Source organism: Neoarius graeffei, chromosome 17 (genome assembly GCF_027579695.1).
Source record: "Neoarius graeffei isolate fNeoGra1 chromosome 17, fNeoGra1.pri, whole genome shotgun sequence".
In the NCBI taxonomy this organism is placed as follows: Eukaryota; Metazoa; Chordata; class Actinopteri; order Siluriformes; family Ariidae; genus Neoarius; species Neoarius graeffei.
Window position 1 is genome coordinate 42,245,046 of NC_083585.1, and position 16,357 is coordinate 42,261,402.

At 41.3% G+C, this 16,357-nt stretch overlaps 1 protein-coding gene across 1 annotated transcript in view; it reads left to right on the forward strand.

Moving 5' to 3' along the window:
* Positions 1–16,357, forward strand: part of crppa (CDP-L-ribitol pyrophosphorylase A) — an 83,308-nt gene that overhangs the window by 40,247 nt on the left and 26,704 nt on the right. The window contains exons 7-9 of the mRNA XM_060898142.1: positions 5,734–5,808; positions 6,670–6,762; positions 10,124–10,255. Coding sequence (XP_060754125.1) covers positions 5,734–5,808; positions 6,670–6,762; positions 10,124–10,255 — 300 coding nt within the window. The remainder of the gene's footprint in view (positions 1–5,733; positions 5,809–6,669; positions 6,763–10,123; positions 10,256–16,357) is intronic.

A 16,357-nucleotide genomic window follows, 5' to 3' on the forward strand; every position in this document is an offset into this window, starting at 1 on the left:
CAGTGAGATTTGATTTCCAGATTTGGTCCATACCATTTAGGGCACCCCAGGCTTTCCCAAGTCTGATGTTCACATCCTGTTCGGTCGATGCAATATGACTACCGAGATACTTGAAATCATCCACCCGTTTAACCGAGTGGCCATTTAGGCTTTTCACGCCGTCAGATGCATTCTGGTTTAGGGATATGAATTCAGTTTTCTCTGGATTGACATGTAGTCCTATTACGTTGGCTTCTTTCTCAATGCTATGTAGTAGAAACATTGCGTCCTCCAGTCGGTCAGTCACGACTGCTAGGTCATCGGCGTAGTCGATGTCGGTGATATTGCGTCTAGCCCTTTACAATAACCAAAAGGTACCCAAAGTGCTTTACATCAGAGCCATAAAACAGAACACCAAAACACATAAAAACACAGGTTTTAACTGCGGAAGGTGCCACCGTGCTGCAGATTACCAAAAGCCTTTCAGAAGTACATGAAATAAAACAGACGAAACGAAGCACCCCTCAAAAACAAGACTCCCCTAGTCAGGATTGTATGCCAATCTAAAAAAGTAGGTCTTCAACTTTGATTTAAAAAGGCCGGGATCAATAGTGGTGCGAATGTCGGGGGGCAGATTGTTCCACAGTCTGGGAGCAGCGACCGCAAAAGAACGATCACCCCACTGTTTATATCTCAACCTTGGAACTTCTAACAGAAGCTGACCCGAAGAACGCAGGGCCCTACCATGATCATGAATAGTTAAAATCTCAGACAAGTAAGAGGGAGCCAGGCCATTGATGGCATTAAAAACAAACAACAGAAGTTTAAAATCAATTCTAAAACGGACTGGAAGCCAATGGAGTGACGACAACACAGGAGTAATGTGTTCACGTCTAGACATGCTTGTTAAAAATCGGGCCGCAGCGTTCTGTACAAGTTGAAGACGTAAAATTGAAGACTGGCTGAGGCCAACATACAGGGCATTACAATAGTCCAGTCTCGAACTGATAAATGCATGAATTGCCTTCTCGAGATCCTGCCGACTGAGAAACGGCTTCGCTTTGGCCAAGAGATGAAGTTGAAAAAGCTCGTTCTAACAACAGAACTAATCTGTTTATCAAATTTAAGCCCACTGTCAAACGTTACCCCAAGATTTTGTACAAATGGTTTAAAAAAGGGGGCCAGAGTACCAAAATTTGTTGTAAAAACATTTGACGTGGGTGACATGCCAAATAAAATACATTGTTTTGCTGTCGTTCAAATACAAAAAGTTCCGTGCCAGCCACTGCTTTACATCAGTAATACAATCCAGTAACTTAGTAAGTGCCATATTTTCATTGGGTCTCATGGGCAAATATATCTGCAAATCATCAGCATAAAAATGAAAAGACAGATTGTGTTCAATCACATCACCTGTGGTACATAATATCATTTAAAAGATTCAGAGAATCTGGAGAAATCTCTGTATGCAAGAGACAAGGCTGAAAACTGACACTGGATGTCTGTGATCTGCAGGCCCTCAGGCGACACGGCATTAAAAGCAGACACGTGTCTGTAGTGGAAATCACTGTATGGGCTCAGAAACACTTCAGAAAACCATCGTCTGTGAAAACGGTTCATTACTGCATCCAAAAATGCAAGTTAAAACCAGATATAAACAATATCCAGAAACACTGTCACCGTCTCTGGGCCCCGAGCTCTTTTATGATGGACTGGGGTGAAGTGGAAAATTGTCCCGAGGTCTGATGAATCAAAAGTAGAAATTCTTCTTAGAAATCATGGACACCGTGTCCTCCAGGCTAAAGAGGAGAGGGACCATCTGGCTTATCAGTGCACAGTTCAAAAGCCAGCATCTGTGATGGTATGAGGGTGCATTAGTGCACATGACATGGGTAGCTTGTACATCTGGGAAGGCATCATTAATGCTGAACGATATATACATGTTTCAGAGCAATATGCTGCCATCCAGACAAAATCTTTTTCAGGGAAGACCTTCCTTCTTTCAGCAAGACAATGGCAAACCACTTTCTGCACATATTAGAACTGCATGGCCCCATAGTAAAAGAGTTCAGGTGCTAAACTGGCCTGCCTGCAGTCCAGACCTGTCTCCCATTTAAAACATTTGGTACATTATGAAGCGCAAAATCTGACAAAGCAGACCCCAAACTGTTGAGCAACTGAAATTGTATATCGGGCAAGAATGGGACAACATTTCTTTTTCAAAACTACAGCAGTTGGTCTCCTCAGTTCCTAAACGTTTAGAGTGTTGTTAAAAGTAGAAGTGACGCAACACAGTGGTAAACATGCCCCTGTCCCAGCTTTTTTGAAACGTGTTGCTGACATCAAATTCAAAATGAGTGTATATTTTTCAAAAAACAATAACATTTCTCAGTTTCAACATTTGATATGTTCTCTTTGGCCTATTTTCAATGAAATATCAGGTTTCCACGATTTGCAAATAATCGCCTTCTGTCTTTATTTGCAGTTTACACAGCGTCCCGACTTTTTTGGAATTGGGGTTGTATAAACGTACAGCAGTTTCTTTTAGATGATCAGCGGTGCTTGTGATTAAGCTATGTGTAAAAGAGAAACGTTTTTCGGTTTAGGAAGGTGTGTAGTTTTCAAATCTACATACAGTGTAATAAAAACGACGCCGCGTAAAGGGTTTTCACAGGCGGCCACAAAAACAACATTAACCAATAATCTAAAGTTATTTTCACATCCACTTCCCAAGTATAAACAATTTTTTATGTTTCATGTTACAGGCAAAGAACGTGTTACGATTTGTTTAACTTCGTCTTTAATAGCAGGCTCTGGCAAAGAAAGACCTAGGCATCATTAGCATGATCCTGCACCTTCAAGTTGTGTGAAAGTTGATCCTCTTTTGTAAAACGTCCAAATTCTAAACCATTAGAGCCAAGTGCACAGCCTCCTTTTTTTTTTTTGATATTGCATACTGCACAGATCTTGGTGTCTAATAACAGGTTGGAAGCTGAACTGGGCCACTCCTCAGGTGGTGGTTTGGAGTTTCGTGTCCTCTGTGTGCCCACGATCCTTGATGTGGTCCTCAGGACACCGTGCGGATAAAAGAAAAGGTGGAAGTGGTGGAGGAGGATGTGAATTGCTCTCAAAACCATCAGTGATTTTAATCCATGTTACGCGATAGTGTTTGTCTGGAATGAGACGTCAGTGATGTGATCCAGGTTTTCTAAGGGCAGGTGGTGTAGTTTTCTCTGGGTATAATTTGCTTTGCCAATGTGAGTTTTGCAATAAAGGACCGAGGAAAGAGATGAGGTCATGATATCATTTTAGCAAGCTATGTCAGGACATGCTGGTATAGGAGAAGTGTGTTGCAAAGTGGTGTTAATATTGGCACCCTGAAGATGATTATTTTTCCAATAACACAATATCCAGATGTTTTATTTCTCTTATACCACAGCAACTTGCCAGTGATGACTTTTTCTTTTTTTTTTTTAATCCCCCACCTAAACAAAGTTTGGCGGGGGATATAGAAACGGGTTCCGTCCGTCCATCCGGTCACGTTTTTGTTTCCGGGCCATATCTTTAAAACTACTGAAGATATCTTCATGAAACTTTGTATACATGTCAAGTAACATGTGAACTGGTGCCTTTTTACTATTTTGGATTTTTCAAATTTTTACATAAAAAATAGATTTTGACTTAGTTTCTCAGAGCAGTGTTTGTTTCTGGAGCATATATCCAAAACTATTCATGATACGGATTTGAAACTTGGTATACATGTTAACAAGGTGATGTAGATGTGCCTTTTAGAAACGGGCTCCGTCCGTCCGGTCACGTTTTCGTTTCCAGGCCATATCTTTAAAACTACTGAAGATATCTTCATGAAACTTTGTATACATGTCAAGCAACATGTGAACTGGTGCTTTTTGCTATATTGGATTTTTGAAAAAAAAAAGTATTTTTCAAATTTTTACATAAAAATAATTAGAGTTTGACTTAGTTTCTAAGAGCAATGTTCGTTTCCGGAGCATATATCCAAACCTATCCATGATATGGATTTGTAACTTGGTATACGTGTTAACAAGGTGATGCAGATGTGCCTTTTCATACTAAGAAATTTGAGAAATTGTAATTTTTCATGTTTCCATGGAAACAAATTTCAGACTTAGTCTGTCAGGTTAGTCTTCGGGATAGGTTTGGTTTCTGGAGCAGAACTTGAAAACTATGAGTGGTATGGTCTTGAAAGTTGGTATATGTGTTGATTAAGTAATGTATATGTGCCTTTTGATACTAAAAAATGTGAGGAATTTTAATTTTTAGCTCACCTGCACCAAAGGTCCGGTGGGTTTATGCCATGGGCTGCTGAGGTCAGTGTAAAGAGGTAGGGTTGGTTTCCTGCAGCACAACTTGAAAAATGTGACAAATAATATCTTGAAACTCGGTATATATGGTAGGGTGGGGGATATAGAGTAGATGACTCTGTCTTCTTGTTATTAATGAAAGACACTTCATTCCATTTAATGTTGATTTGCTTTTAGATGAACATCATGTACGTCCTATTATTTAAATGTTAACAACTGCTCTTAGAGGCGGCACGGTGGTGTAGTGGTTAGCGCTGTCGCCTCACAGCAAGAAGGTCCTGGGTTCGAGCCCCGGGGCCGGCGAGGGCCTTTCTGTGCGGAGTTTGCATGTTCTCCCCGTGTCCGCGTGGGTTTCCTCTGGGTGCTCCGGTTTCCCCCACAGTCCAAAGACATGCAGGTTAGGTTAACTGGTGACTCTAAATTGAGCGTAGGTGTGAATGTGAGTGTGAATGGTTGTCTGTGTCTATGTGTCAGCCCTGTGATGACCTGGCGACTTGTCCAGGGTGTACCCCGCCTTTCGCCCGTAGTCAGCTGGGATAGGCTCCAGCTTGCCTGCGACCCTGTAGAAGGATAAAGCGGCTAGAGGAGATGAGATGAGATGAACTGCTCTTAGACTTTTATTATGAGTGAGCTTCTCTGTCAGTAGGCCTTCGTTTCCTTTGCAAATGCAGTGTAATATGTCAAAAATAGTTGTCATTGATCGTCTGTCATATGGTACAGATGTGGTAGATGGTAGAGATTAAGTTATTAAAACTATATTTCTTTTTTTTTTCCCCAGATCAGACTTAACAGATATTTTCCCTAACAGGCTATTGACGTTAAAGCTAACCATTTTCTCCAGTATATCTGATTGAACATCAGTCAGAAACCAATCCTTATAAACATGATTAATACTTTCATTTGCACAGCTATCAATATACGTAGCAACATCTAGTGAAGGGAAATAGCATTTCTCCCATGCATTCTTGTCAATTTTGTGGTGTAAGTGCTAAGATGTAGCAGCCCGTGACCCATCCATAATTAAGGAGGATCTCGTGTCTAAAAGCTTTAGCTCAAGTCAGCACATTTCATCTCTGAAATCTACAGAGCAGATTGAAATGCTTTGCTGTGTCAGACTATACTTAGCTATATTTCAAGAGGGTTTAAAGCACCAACATGTGTTTCTCATAACCATTACATATCTACAATTTATCCTCTTCTGTCAACATTGAGTTTGTACCAATCACAGCCTAGAGTTATCGATTTTATCTCGATGGGTATTTCTGTTTTCATAAAATGTAAGAAATGGATTCGTGTTAAGTGTGTGCGTGCGTGTGTTTGTGATGTCCAGGTTAGGGTTCATAATAAGTAACAGAGGAATTGTCAAACTGTAATCGCTGGAACTGAATACTTATCCTTTTGTGTTTTGCAGGCAGTGGATGTTATCCCATGCACAAAGGAAAATAATGAACTGCTGCTAAAGACCAGGAACTTCATCCAGATATCTGTACTGAAATATTGCACTTTATATTGTTCAACAGAAATGTGTATTATATATTAGATATACAGAAACTAATCCTGCTGTTAAAGGAACAGTCCACCGTACTTCCATAATGAAATATGCTCTTATCTGAATTGAGACGAGCTGCTCCGTACCTCTCCGAGCTTTGCGCGACCTCCCAGTCAGTCAGACGCAGTCAGACGCGCTGTCACTCCTGTTAGCAATGTAGCTAGGCTCAGTATGGCCAACGGTATTTTTTGGGGCTGTAGTTAGATGCGACCAAACTCTTCCGCGTTTTTCCTGTTTACATAGGTTTATATGACCAGTGATATGAAACAAGTTCAGTTAAAAAAATTGAAACATAGCGATTTTCTATGCTATGGAAAGTCCGCACTATAATGACAGGCGTACTAACACCTTCTGCGCGCTTCGGCAGCGCATTGATACGGAGCTCAGATATCAATGCGCTACCGAAGCGCGCAGAAGGTGTTAGTACGCCTGTCATTATAGTGCGCACTTTCCATAGCATAGAAAATCGCTACGTTTCAATTTTTTTAACTGAACTTGTTTCATATCACTGGTCATATAAACCTATGTAAACAGGAAAAACGCGGAAGAGTTTGGTCGCATCTAACTACAGCCCCAAAAAATACCATTGGCCATACTGAGCCTAGCTACATTGCTAACAGGAGTGACAGCGCGTCTGACTGCGTCTGACTGACTGGGAGGTCGCGCAAAGCTCGGAGAGGTACGGAGCAGCTCGTCTCAATTCAGATAAGAGCATATTTCATTATGGAAGTATGGTGGACTGTTCCTTTAAGTAAATTAATCACATCGGGGCTTAATATAATACATCCGTTTTTGCAGACCAGTGGTGCGAGTTTATCTGAAACTGCGGACATGGTGAAGGTTTTTGAGGAGACAAAGTATGCCCTTTTGTACCCGGTTGTTATTGTATGGGTAAGTATCTACAGACACTACAGCTTTGTTGTAGTTGATTTAAAAAAAAATAAAAATAAAAAATGCATTTTATTAATGCAGCTGTTTAAAAGTCATTACAATGCTGTGAAGATTACATTTCAGCACTCTGGCTCCATATAACTATGCACACAAAGTCTGATTTTTTTTTTTGCATTAATTGAATTCTCAAAGCTTAAAATTATGTTCCACGTTGTTGGAAATTGTGCAGAATTGCTGACCCATAATATACAGAAACAGAAGGTCAGTCTAACTTCTGCCGACGCTTTTTATCACCTTTGTAGCCAGATGGCAGCAACAGGAGCTGGAAAAACCCTGGCCAGTTCGCAGCCTGGTCCTTTTCCAGTCCGTCTACCTCAAAACAAATCTGTCTTAATCTTTGGAAATGTCATCTCATTGAAACTTAATTAAATCCCTACTGTGATTTGTGAAAGGCCTCTTAAATGTGTCTTGACGACAACCCCAGCCATTTGAATGGGACTGTGAGGCACAATGCCAGTGGATGAGAGAGAGAGAGAGAGAGAGAGAGAGAAAACACACACGTGCGCTTTCATTACAGCTATTCAGTCCGTTTGCACGCGGATGGCACCTGCTCATCATCACTGGGTTCCATTTCTAAACACAGGTCATGTGACCTGTTAGCAATGTGACTGGCCACTTGACCTTTGACACCAGAATTGGAAGAAATGTCTGACAGTTTCAAACCACTGCGAGAGTTGGTGGTGTGGTGGTTAACGCTGTCGCCTCACAGCAAGAAGGTCTGGGTTCGAGCCCCGTGGCCGGCGAGAGCCTTTCTGTGCGGAGTTTGCATGTTCTCCCCATGTCCGCGTGGGTTTCCTCCGGGTGCTCCGGTTTCCCCCACAGTCCAAAGACATGCAGGTTAGGTTAACTGGTGACTCTAAATTGACCGTAGGTGTGAATGTGAGTGTGAATGGTTGTCTGTGTCTATGTGTCAGCCCTGTGATGACCTGGCGACTTGTCCAGGGTGTACCCCGCCTTTCGCCCGTAGTCAGCTGGGATAGGCTCCAGCTTGCCTGCGACCCTGTAGAACAGGATAAAGCGGCTAGAGATGATGAGATGAGATTAGATTTGTGATCCAACTAGAATATACAGTACCAGTGAAAGTTTGGACGCTCCTTCTAATTCAATGTTTTTTCTTTATTTTTATTAATTAAATAAAGACACTGCTAATTAAGAGACCAGTTAAGACGCTTCATGTCTTAAAGTAATGATGGATGTCGTTTCTCTTTACTTAGTTGAGCGGTTCTTGACATAATATGGATTACTACAGCATTCTGGCTGCCACATTTCACCGGAGCTTTTTATTTTATTTTCTCTCCTTTTTTTTTTTTTTTGTGTGTTTGTGTAGTTTTATGTTTGTTTTTGTTTGAGTGTTTTTGTCCGCCGGTTGTGGTGTAGCTCCGGACCCAGTTTTGGGCGTCGGTTCCCGTGGGTGATGTCTGTGCTCCTTGCTATGGACTGCAGTGAGCTCGTTGCTCATTTTAACATCATGGTTGTCCAGCACTCTGTGCTTTAGTGCTTGGCGTGATGTTCCGAGTGATATTGCTCGGTGGCGTCGCGGCGGCTGTGCAGGCGGATTGGGACATACCAGCGCTCTTGCGTGGCGGTACGTCTGTGCTCGCTTTGTGGATCCATGGCGTGGTGTTCCGTGTGATGTTGCCCGGCGGCGGCTGTGCTGGTGGTGTGGGACTTGTTTTTGTGCGCCTTTTGGTGGGACTGTGGCTGCTACACCATTGGAATGACATCCTGACCTTTATTTGGTGGACTTTTTTTTTCTCTCCCCATAATTGTAAAGCGACCTTGGGTTTTGAGAAAGGCGCTATATAAATTGAACTTTATTATTACAGTTGTGGAATAGGGCTATTTACTGTGTTTATTATTTACTGTTTGATCTCAAATGCATTAAGAAGGCAAGAACTTGCACTAATTAACTGTTGATGAGGCACCTGTTAACTGAAAAGCATTCCAGGTGACTCCCTCATGAAGCTGGTTAAGATAATGCTAATAGTGTGCAAAGCGTCATCAAGGTGAACACTGGCTACTTTTTGATATATGTTTTTTAAACACATGTTCCAGATGGGCACGGTGGTGTAGTGGTTAGCACTGTCGCCTCACAGCAAGAAGGTCCGGGTTCGAGCCCCGTGGCTGGCGAGGGCCTTTCTGTGTGGAGTTTGCATGTTCTCCCCGTGTCCGCGTGGGTTTCCTCCGGGTGCTCCGGTTTCCCCGACAGTCCAAAGACATGCAGGTTAGGTTAACTGGTGACTCTAAATTGACCGTAGGTGTGAATGTGAGTGTGAATGGTTGTCTGTGTCTATGTGTCAGCCCTGTGATGACCTGGCGACTTGTCCAGGGTGTACCCCGCCTTTCGCCCGTAGTCAGCTGGGATAGGCTCCAGCTTGCCTGCGACCCTGTAGAACAGGATAAAGCGGCTACAGATAATGAGATGAGATGAGATGTTCCAGATGTTATTTGATAGTTTTGATGTCTTGTATTGTTTTACAATGTAGAAAATGGTCAAAATACAGAACCACCCCCCCGCGCCAAAACATATGAATGAATAGAGTAGGTGTGTCCAAACTTTTGACTGGAGCTGTTAATAGCTTTAGTCACAGTGGTGGTCCAACGTTGTTTGTGCATTATTGCATAGCGATTGTTGTTAGGACCTGATAATAGGAAGTTTAAAGCCAAAGGGCATGAATGTAAAACGGTTAATCAGTTTCGTGGTAGTGGTAAAAACCCCGTTCTAATGAACGGCCATTTTTTGATAGTAGAGTCATTTGGGGATTCTCTGTTAGTCATTGTTCATAAGATTGAGTACAGATGAATTCTAGTCTTTTCCATAAAAATCTGACGTTTTAATAAGAGCATCCAGATTTTTTAAAGACACTGCAAACAATGGAGCGAGGTCATGGAAAACACAGCAGCAGTTTAGTCACAGAATCCCAAGGCCTGTGTCAACGTCATACTTTTCGTTAGGAATTGGGTGGTGTGGAAACTTTACTGAGCATTTTAATTGCTGTCTTTGAAGTGGTTCTGTTGTTTACACGATCACCCGACTTTCTGAGTAGGAGGAGGATACTGTCGTACATGCTGAAATGGCTTACTTGGAAGATGGATTACGGTCTAGACAACCACTTATTTTGTATACTGCGTTGGTGGCAGTGCACATTTAACACATGGCTGTTTCTCATTCTGCACTGCTCAATCACCAAATAATGGACGTGCTGAAATAACGTTGGGTTTGGTGTTTGTTATTCTAGAAAAATAAATATGTGTGGCATCTTAACCCTGATTTTAATAGTTCTCTTCTCCATGTCTACAGGTTCATTTATGTATGCCAGATGAGATATCAAATATCCAGAATAACGATGAGCTGATGGCCATCATGGATCTTTCTATGAAGGCCAAACAGGAGAATATTTTACTCTACGGTGTGCAAATTATTTACTCCGAGGTAAGCCGGATTTTGAATTATACCTAAAATAATTACAGGAATTGCTTATTTTAGATAATTAGATAGACTATCTTCTTGAATCTGATTGGTCAAAAGGTGTCGGTGTCAACTGAAAGGCCGATCACAGGTTTATATTAATGCATTCATTCTGTAATGCGTTATAGTTTCTGTAGCAACCACATACACAGGCACGTGTACGTATGGTGGATGCTCTACAATAATGTATCCAATTAAAAATGTGTCTACTTAACAATTTATTCCACAAAATCGATCCGTACATGAGCTGATGGCGTTGTCTATAGGTCATGTACGACGTGATTGAATGGAATAACTGTTTTATTCTATCCACATTCACTGGATTTTGAGAAACGGAGCATTTTTATTTTTGCAAATTCGATAAATAAAAACTTTTATACAAAACGTCTGACAAAATAATTTCCGTTTAGAATGTAAACAAACCGGCGAAATGACGGTAGCAATTTGTGAAAAATGCTATAATAATTTTTCAAAAATTAAATATTTAAAAAATGTTCTTACCATCAAATACTTTTTTTATTCTATATTTTATTGCTTTTTTTGGGGTTTTTTGGGTTTTGTTCTCGAGTAGAGTTTTTATTTCGTCCTCGGTTGGTTCAGCAACACGCGCCGCCATTTTGTTTTTCTCTACTCACGGTATATGAGCTGATAGCCTTGTAGTAGAGCTCACGATTGCTCATATCCACTGAATATGGATAGAATAATTACTGATTTCCTGGAAGAGATATTTATATAGCATTTTTGGATGGAGTCTCCGAAGTCAGTGCTTTGTAACACTCGCAGGTGAAGCTGTAGCTTTGCATTTTTGGACACAGGAAAGCCTTTGCACTTTATGGTTTCTTGATAAAGTGACAAGGTTTTTTTTTTGTATCATTAACTTGCAAAAGAAGAAAGAGTTAAAAAGAGAGGTTGGTGAGAGAAGTACACGTTTTATACAGTGGGGTAAAAAAGTATTTAGTCAGCCACTAATTGTGCAAGTTCTCCCACTTAAAAAGATGAGAGAGGCCTGTAATTTTCATCATAGGTACTCTTCAACTATGAGAGACAGAATGGGGGGAAAGAATCCAGGAAATCACATTGTAGGATTTTTAATGAATTAATTGGTAAATTCCTCAGTAAAATAAGTATTTGGTCACCTACAAACAAGCAAGATTTCTGGCTCTCACAGACCTGTAACTTCTTCTTTAAGAGGCTCCTCTGTCCTCCACTCGTTACCTGTATTAATGGCACCTGTTTGAACTCGTTATCAGTATAAAAGACACCTGTCCACAACCTCAAACAGTCACACTCCAAACTCCACTATGGCCGAGACCAAAGAGCTGTCAAAGGACACCAGGAACAAAATTGTAGACCTGCACCAGGCTGGGAAGACTGAATCTGCAATAGGTAAGCAGCTTGGTGTGAAGAAATCAACTGTGGGAGCAATTATTAGAAAATGGAAGACATACAAGACCACTGATAATCTCCCTCGATCTGGGGCTCCATGCAAGATCTCACCCCGTGGGGTCAAAATGATCACAAGAACGGTGAGCAAAAATACCAGAACCACATGGGGGGACCTAGTGAATGACCTGCAGAGAGCTGGGACCAAAGTAACAAAGGCTACCATCAGTAACACACTACGCCGCCAGGGACTCAAATCCTGCAGTCCCAGACGTGTCCCCCTGCTTGAGCCAGTACATGTCCAGGGCCGTCTGAAGTTTGGTAGAGAGCATTTGGATGATCCAGAAGAGGATTGGGAGAATGTCATATGGTCAGATGAAACCAAAATAGAACTTTTTGGTAAAAACTCAACTTGTCGTGTTTGGAGGAGAAAGAATGCTGAGTTGCATCCAAAGAACACCATACCTAATGTGAAACATGGGGGTGGAAACATCATGCTTTGGGGCTGGTTTCTGCAAAGGGACCAGGACGACTGATCCGTGTAAAGGAAAGAATGAATGGGGCCATGTATCGTGAGATTTTGAGTGAAAACCTCCTTCCATCAGCAAGGGCATTGAAGATGAAACGTGGCTGGGTCTTTCAGCATGACAATGATCCCAAACACACCACCCGGGTAACGAAGGAGTGGCTTCGTAAGAAGCATTTCAAGGTCCTGGAGTGGCCTAGCCAGTCTCCAGATCTCAACCCCATAGAAAATCTTTGGAGGGAGTTGAAAGTCCGTGTTGCCCAGCGACAGCCCAAAAACATCACTGCTCTAGAGGAGATCTGCATGGAGGAATGGGCCAAAATACCAGCAACAGTGTGTGAAAACCTTGTGAAGACTTACAGAAAACGTTTGACCTCTGTCATTGCCAACAAAGGGTATATAACAAAGTATTGAGATGAACTTTTGTTATTGACCAAATACTTATTTTCCACCATAATTTGCAAATAAATTCTTTAAAAATCAGACAATGTGATTTTTCTGGATTTTTTTTTTCTCATTTTGTCTCTCATAGTTGAGGTATACCTATGATGAAAATTACAGGCCTCTCTCATCTTTTTAAGTGGGAGAACTTGCACAATTGGTGACTGACTAAATACTTTTTTGCCCCACTGTAGCTGCTGTATAATAGAAGTGATTACAAGAACTAACTGTTTTGTGGACCTTCCATGAAATATGATGTGGTGTTCTTTTATATATAAGAAAACTGTAATCACAGGCAAATTGCTGTGGTGTAAGAGAACTAAAACGCGTTTTGAAAATAGACGTCTAATATAATCAACTTCGAGATGGTAACTGTAATTCTGCTTCATGTCAGGCTGCATCACGCCACTCCATAGTTGCTTATGTCCTTATAACAGCATTCTCCGTCTATTATGTTATATTCCCTACACATTAAACCAGCCAAAACCTGAGCTATAATATAATCGGGATGTTTGTTGGAAGTGAAGTGATGGTACTGTTGTGCGTGGGAAAGTCCGTATCACATCGCCCTGGCTCCGAGAGCAGTTGGGAGCTGTTCATGATTAGTTAGGTGTCTTTCGACAGAGCCTGAGCTGGCCAGGATGTAAGACTGTGGAAGACGGAGCACTCGCTGCATGTGACGTCAAGCTGGAGTGTAATTAAAAAAAAAAATCTCCACCCTACATTTGTCATTGGGAGGCTTGTAATGTCCTTCCACATGTGAGCATTCTCACTCCAGAGTTCATGTCCTATGGAGCGCTATCGCAGTTTCCCCCTTCCAGCTGCAATCTCATTTTGGAAAAGGTCTGAAAAGGGAGTGGACGGAGATGATGTGTGTTCGGTATGATGGAACACATCGTGCACGCATCATCGCATGCAATAGTGGAAGGGTGTAAATCCTTCAATGAGCGTGATTCTTCCCAGATGCTTCTCAATCATAGTTTCGTGCCTCTTTATCCTGTTTGTATTTTTTGTGCCACTTTTGTTTGCGAACTGCTGTCTGCATCTTGTAAACTACGCTCTGAAGCGATCATGAGAAGGATGGAGAATGCAACATGGCAGATGGCAAAACAGTCAAATAATCTTTCATGAGAACTGTTAAAAGACAATCCAGAGTGTTTTTCCACCAAGCCAAATGTTTACACAGGAAGCTCGCCAGTCCTTTAGATGCCCTGCTGTTTTCCATATACTTATATTTCATATTATTATTATTATTTATTATTATTACTATTTAGACTCCTTAAAATGTTGCTCTTTGTTTTCTTGCGTCCTCATTTTATTTTCTCAGTTTTGTTATGGGCGGCACGGTGGTGTAGTGGTTAGCGCTGTCGCCTCACAGCAAGAAGGTCCGGGTTCGAGCCCCGGGGCCGGCGAGGGCCTTTCTGTGCAGAGTTTGCATGTTCTCCCCGTGTCCGCGTGGGTTTCCTCCGGGTGCTCCGGTTTCCCCCACAGTCCAAAGACATGCAGGTTAGGTTAACTGGTGACTCTAAATTGACCGTAGGTGTGAATGTGAGTGTGAATGGTTGTCTGTGTCTATGTGTCAGCCCTGTGATGACCTGGCGACTTGTCCAGGGTGTACCCCGCCTTTCGCCCGTAGTCAGCTGGGATAGGCTCCAGCTTGCCTGCAACCCTGTAGAAGGATAAAGCGGCTAGAGATAATGAGATGAGATGAGTTTTGTTATGAGGAATTCAAGGCTTGATTCTTGTCCAATTTGTTCCTAGGTAGAGACGTATTTACAGAGGTGGACAGTAACGAAGTACATTTACTTGAGTACTGTACTTAAGTACACTTTTTGAGTATCTGTACTTTACCTGAGTGTTATTTTTTTTTGGAAACTTATGACTTTAACTTCACTACATTTGAAAGACAAATAATCGTACTTTTCACTCCACTACATTTCTATCAAGGTATATTTCTACCTCGTTACTCGTTACTATGAAGCAGCTTTGAAAGTGGATGTTTTTTCTTTTCTTTTCTAAAACGTGATTGTTTTTTTCGCAGGTGAGGCTGAGACAGCCGATCAGTAATCACTAGGGTCACATCACGTCCATAGACTGGATAAAATCAAGTTCAGTGATTTCTCAGCAGCATTATTTAACTCGATCAGTTGATGGCAGAATGGAAGGAGGCGGTTCTTTTGGGGAACACACGCACCCATGGCCCATGAACCCATGTTTCAGTTTTCTGAAAGGAATAAAGATATGTTTCGTTTTAAATGTTTGCTTTGTTTGCCGAAAACGAACCACATCACGGCCTACAAAAACTCGCCATCCAACCTGCGGAAGCATATTGAGGGATATAAATGTTTTATTCCAAGAGAAAGCTTGCAGTGAAGTTGTCTGTGCTTTTAGAGCTAGCGATAACGTTGCAAACGTAGCCATGCAGTCTGGTTAGTCAAATGACTTCCTATGGATTTGCCCACCAAGTTGCCATTGCCTTGTCCATAGCTAATGTTAACGTGGACGCTGTTAGTTAGCATGTAAACACGGAGTTACGCTAACATGAATAACATTAACTTATCTAAAGTCCTTTCAGAAATGTGTTTTAGCATAATCTTGCCAAATAAACAGAATGTAGAAATCTTTCTTTTCTAGTAGTGTTAGCTACCCAATATGATTTTGAGTTTGAAAAGAATTTGCCAGCATGTCAACTGGAGTTTCACTGACTAGCTAGCTTAACGTTAAACCACCATGATGGCACAGCACGCGTTCATTTTGTGAATTCACATTTCTGTCTTTGGTAACGGCGTTAGGTTTTGTAAGCGTTGTGGCAATAATACAACGATGCGTTGACAGAAAATGTACTTTTAATACTTAAGTATTTTTAAAAGCAAGTACTTCAGTACTTTTAGCTTAAGTAAAAATTTGACTGGACAACTTTCACTTGTATCAGAGTTGGGTACTTTGTCCACCTCTGCGTATTTGCTGTATCTTCTAGATGCTGAAGTATTTAATTATTCCCATGCTTCTTCAACATGGTGTTCTTAACAAGGTTCATAAAAATGCTTGAAAATCTACCGCAAGTAAAAATGCTTTGAAATGTCTTGTATATTCAATAGACAACAAGATGATCGCTCAATTGACTTTACAATCGGACTCGGTCGCTTTTTTATCCCCCGCTGTCCGAAAGGCCCGAAGGGGGATTCCGTCTTGGCGAAGTCCGTCCGTCCTGGAAAGGGTTCTCACCTTCTGAAATCAACTCCTCTCACGATATTTAGAGGAATTTCACGAACCTTGGCAAAAGGCTTTGTTATAGGACAGTAATACGCATATTGCAATTTTGTTTGCAATATATCGTAGCGGGGGATATTGTACTCTCAGAGCACTCTTGTATATTCTTGCATCATTAAGTTTTCTGTATGTGTTTTGTATACCTCCAGTGGCAGATAATTTAATTTATTCATGATACAATTTGACTTAAATGTTATGCATTTAACCTTTTTACCACTTTTGGATATAAAGCATGTCGTCAGATATCTTATATAAGTATCAAATGAGTACCTGCTCGCTAAAATTACTGTTTCTTTTGGCTGGCATTTCAATTTAAAAAAAGTACATACCATGGTTAGCACAAGGGCTGGAAAAAAAAAAAAAACTTTCCAGAAGCACGTTGGAAGACATCTTGACGTTTATAGTTTATGCCAAATAGCTTATAAATGTGTTATCACTTCTGAGTA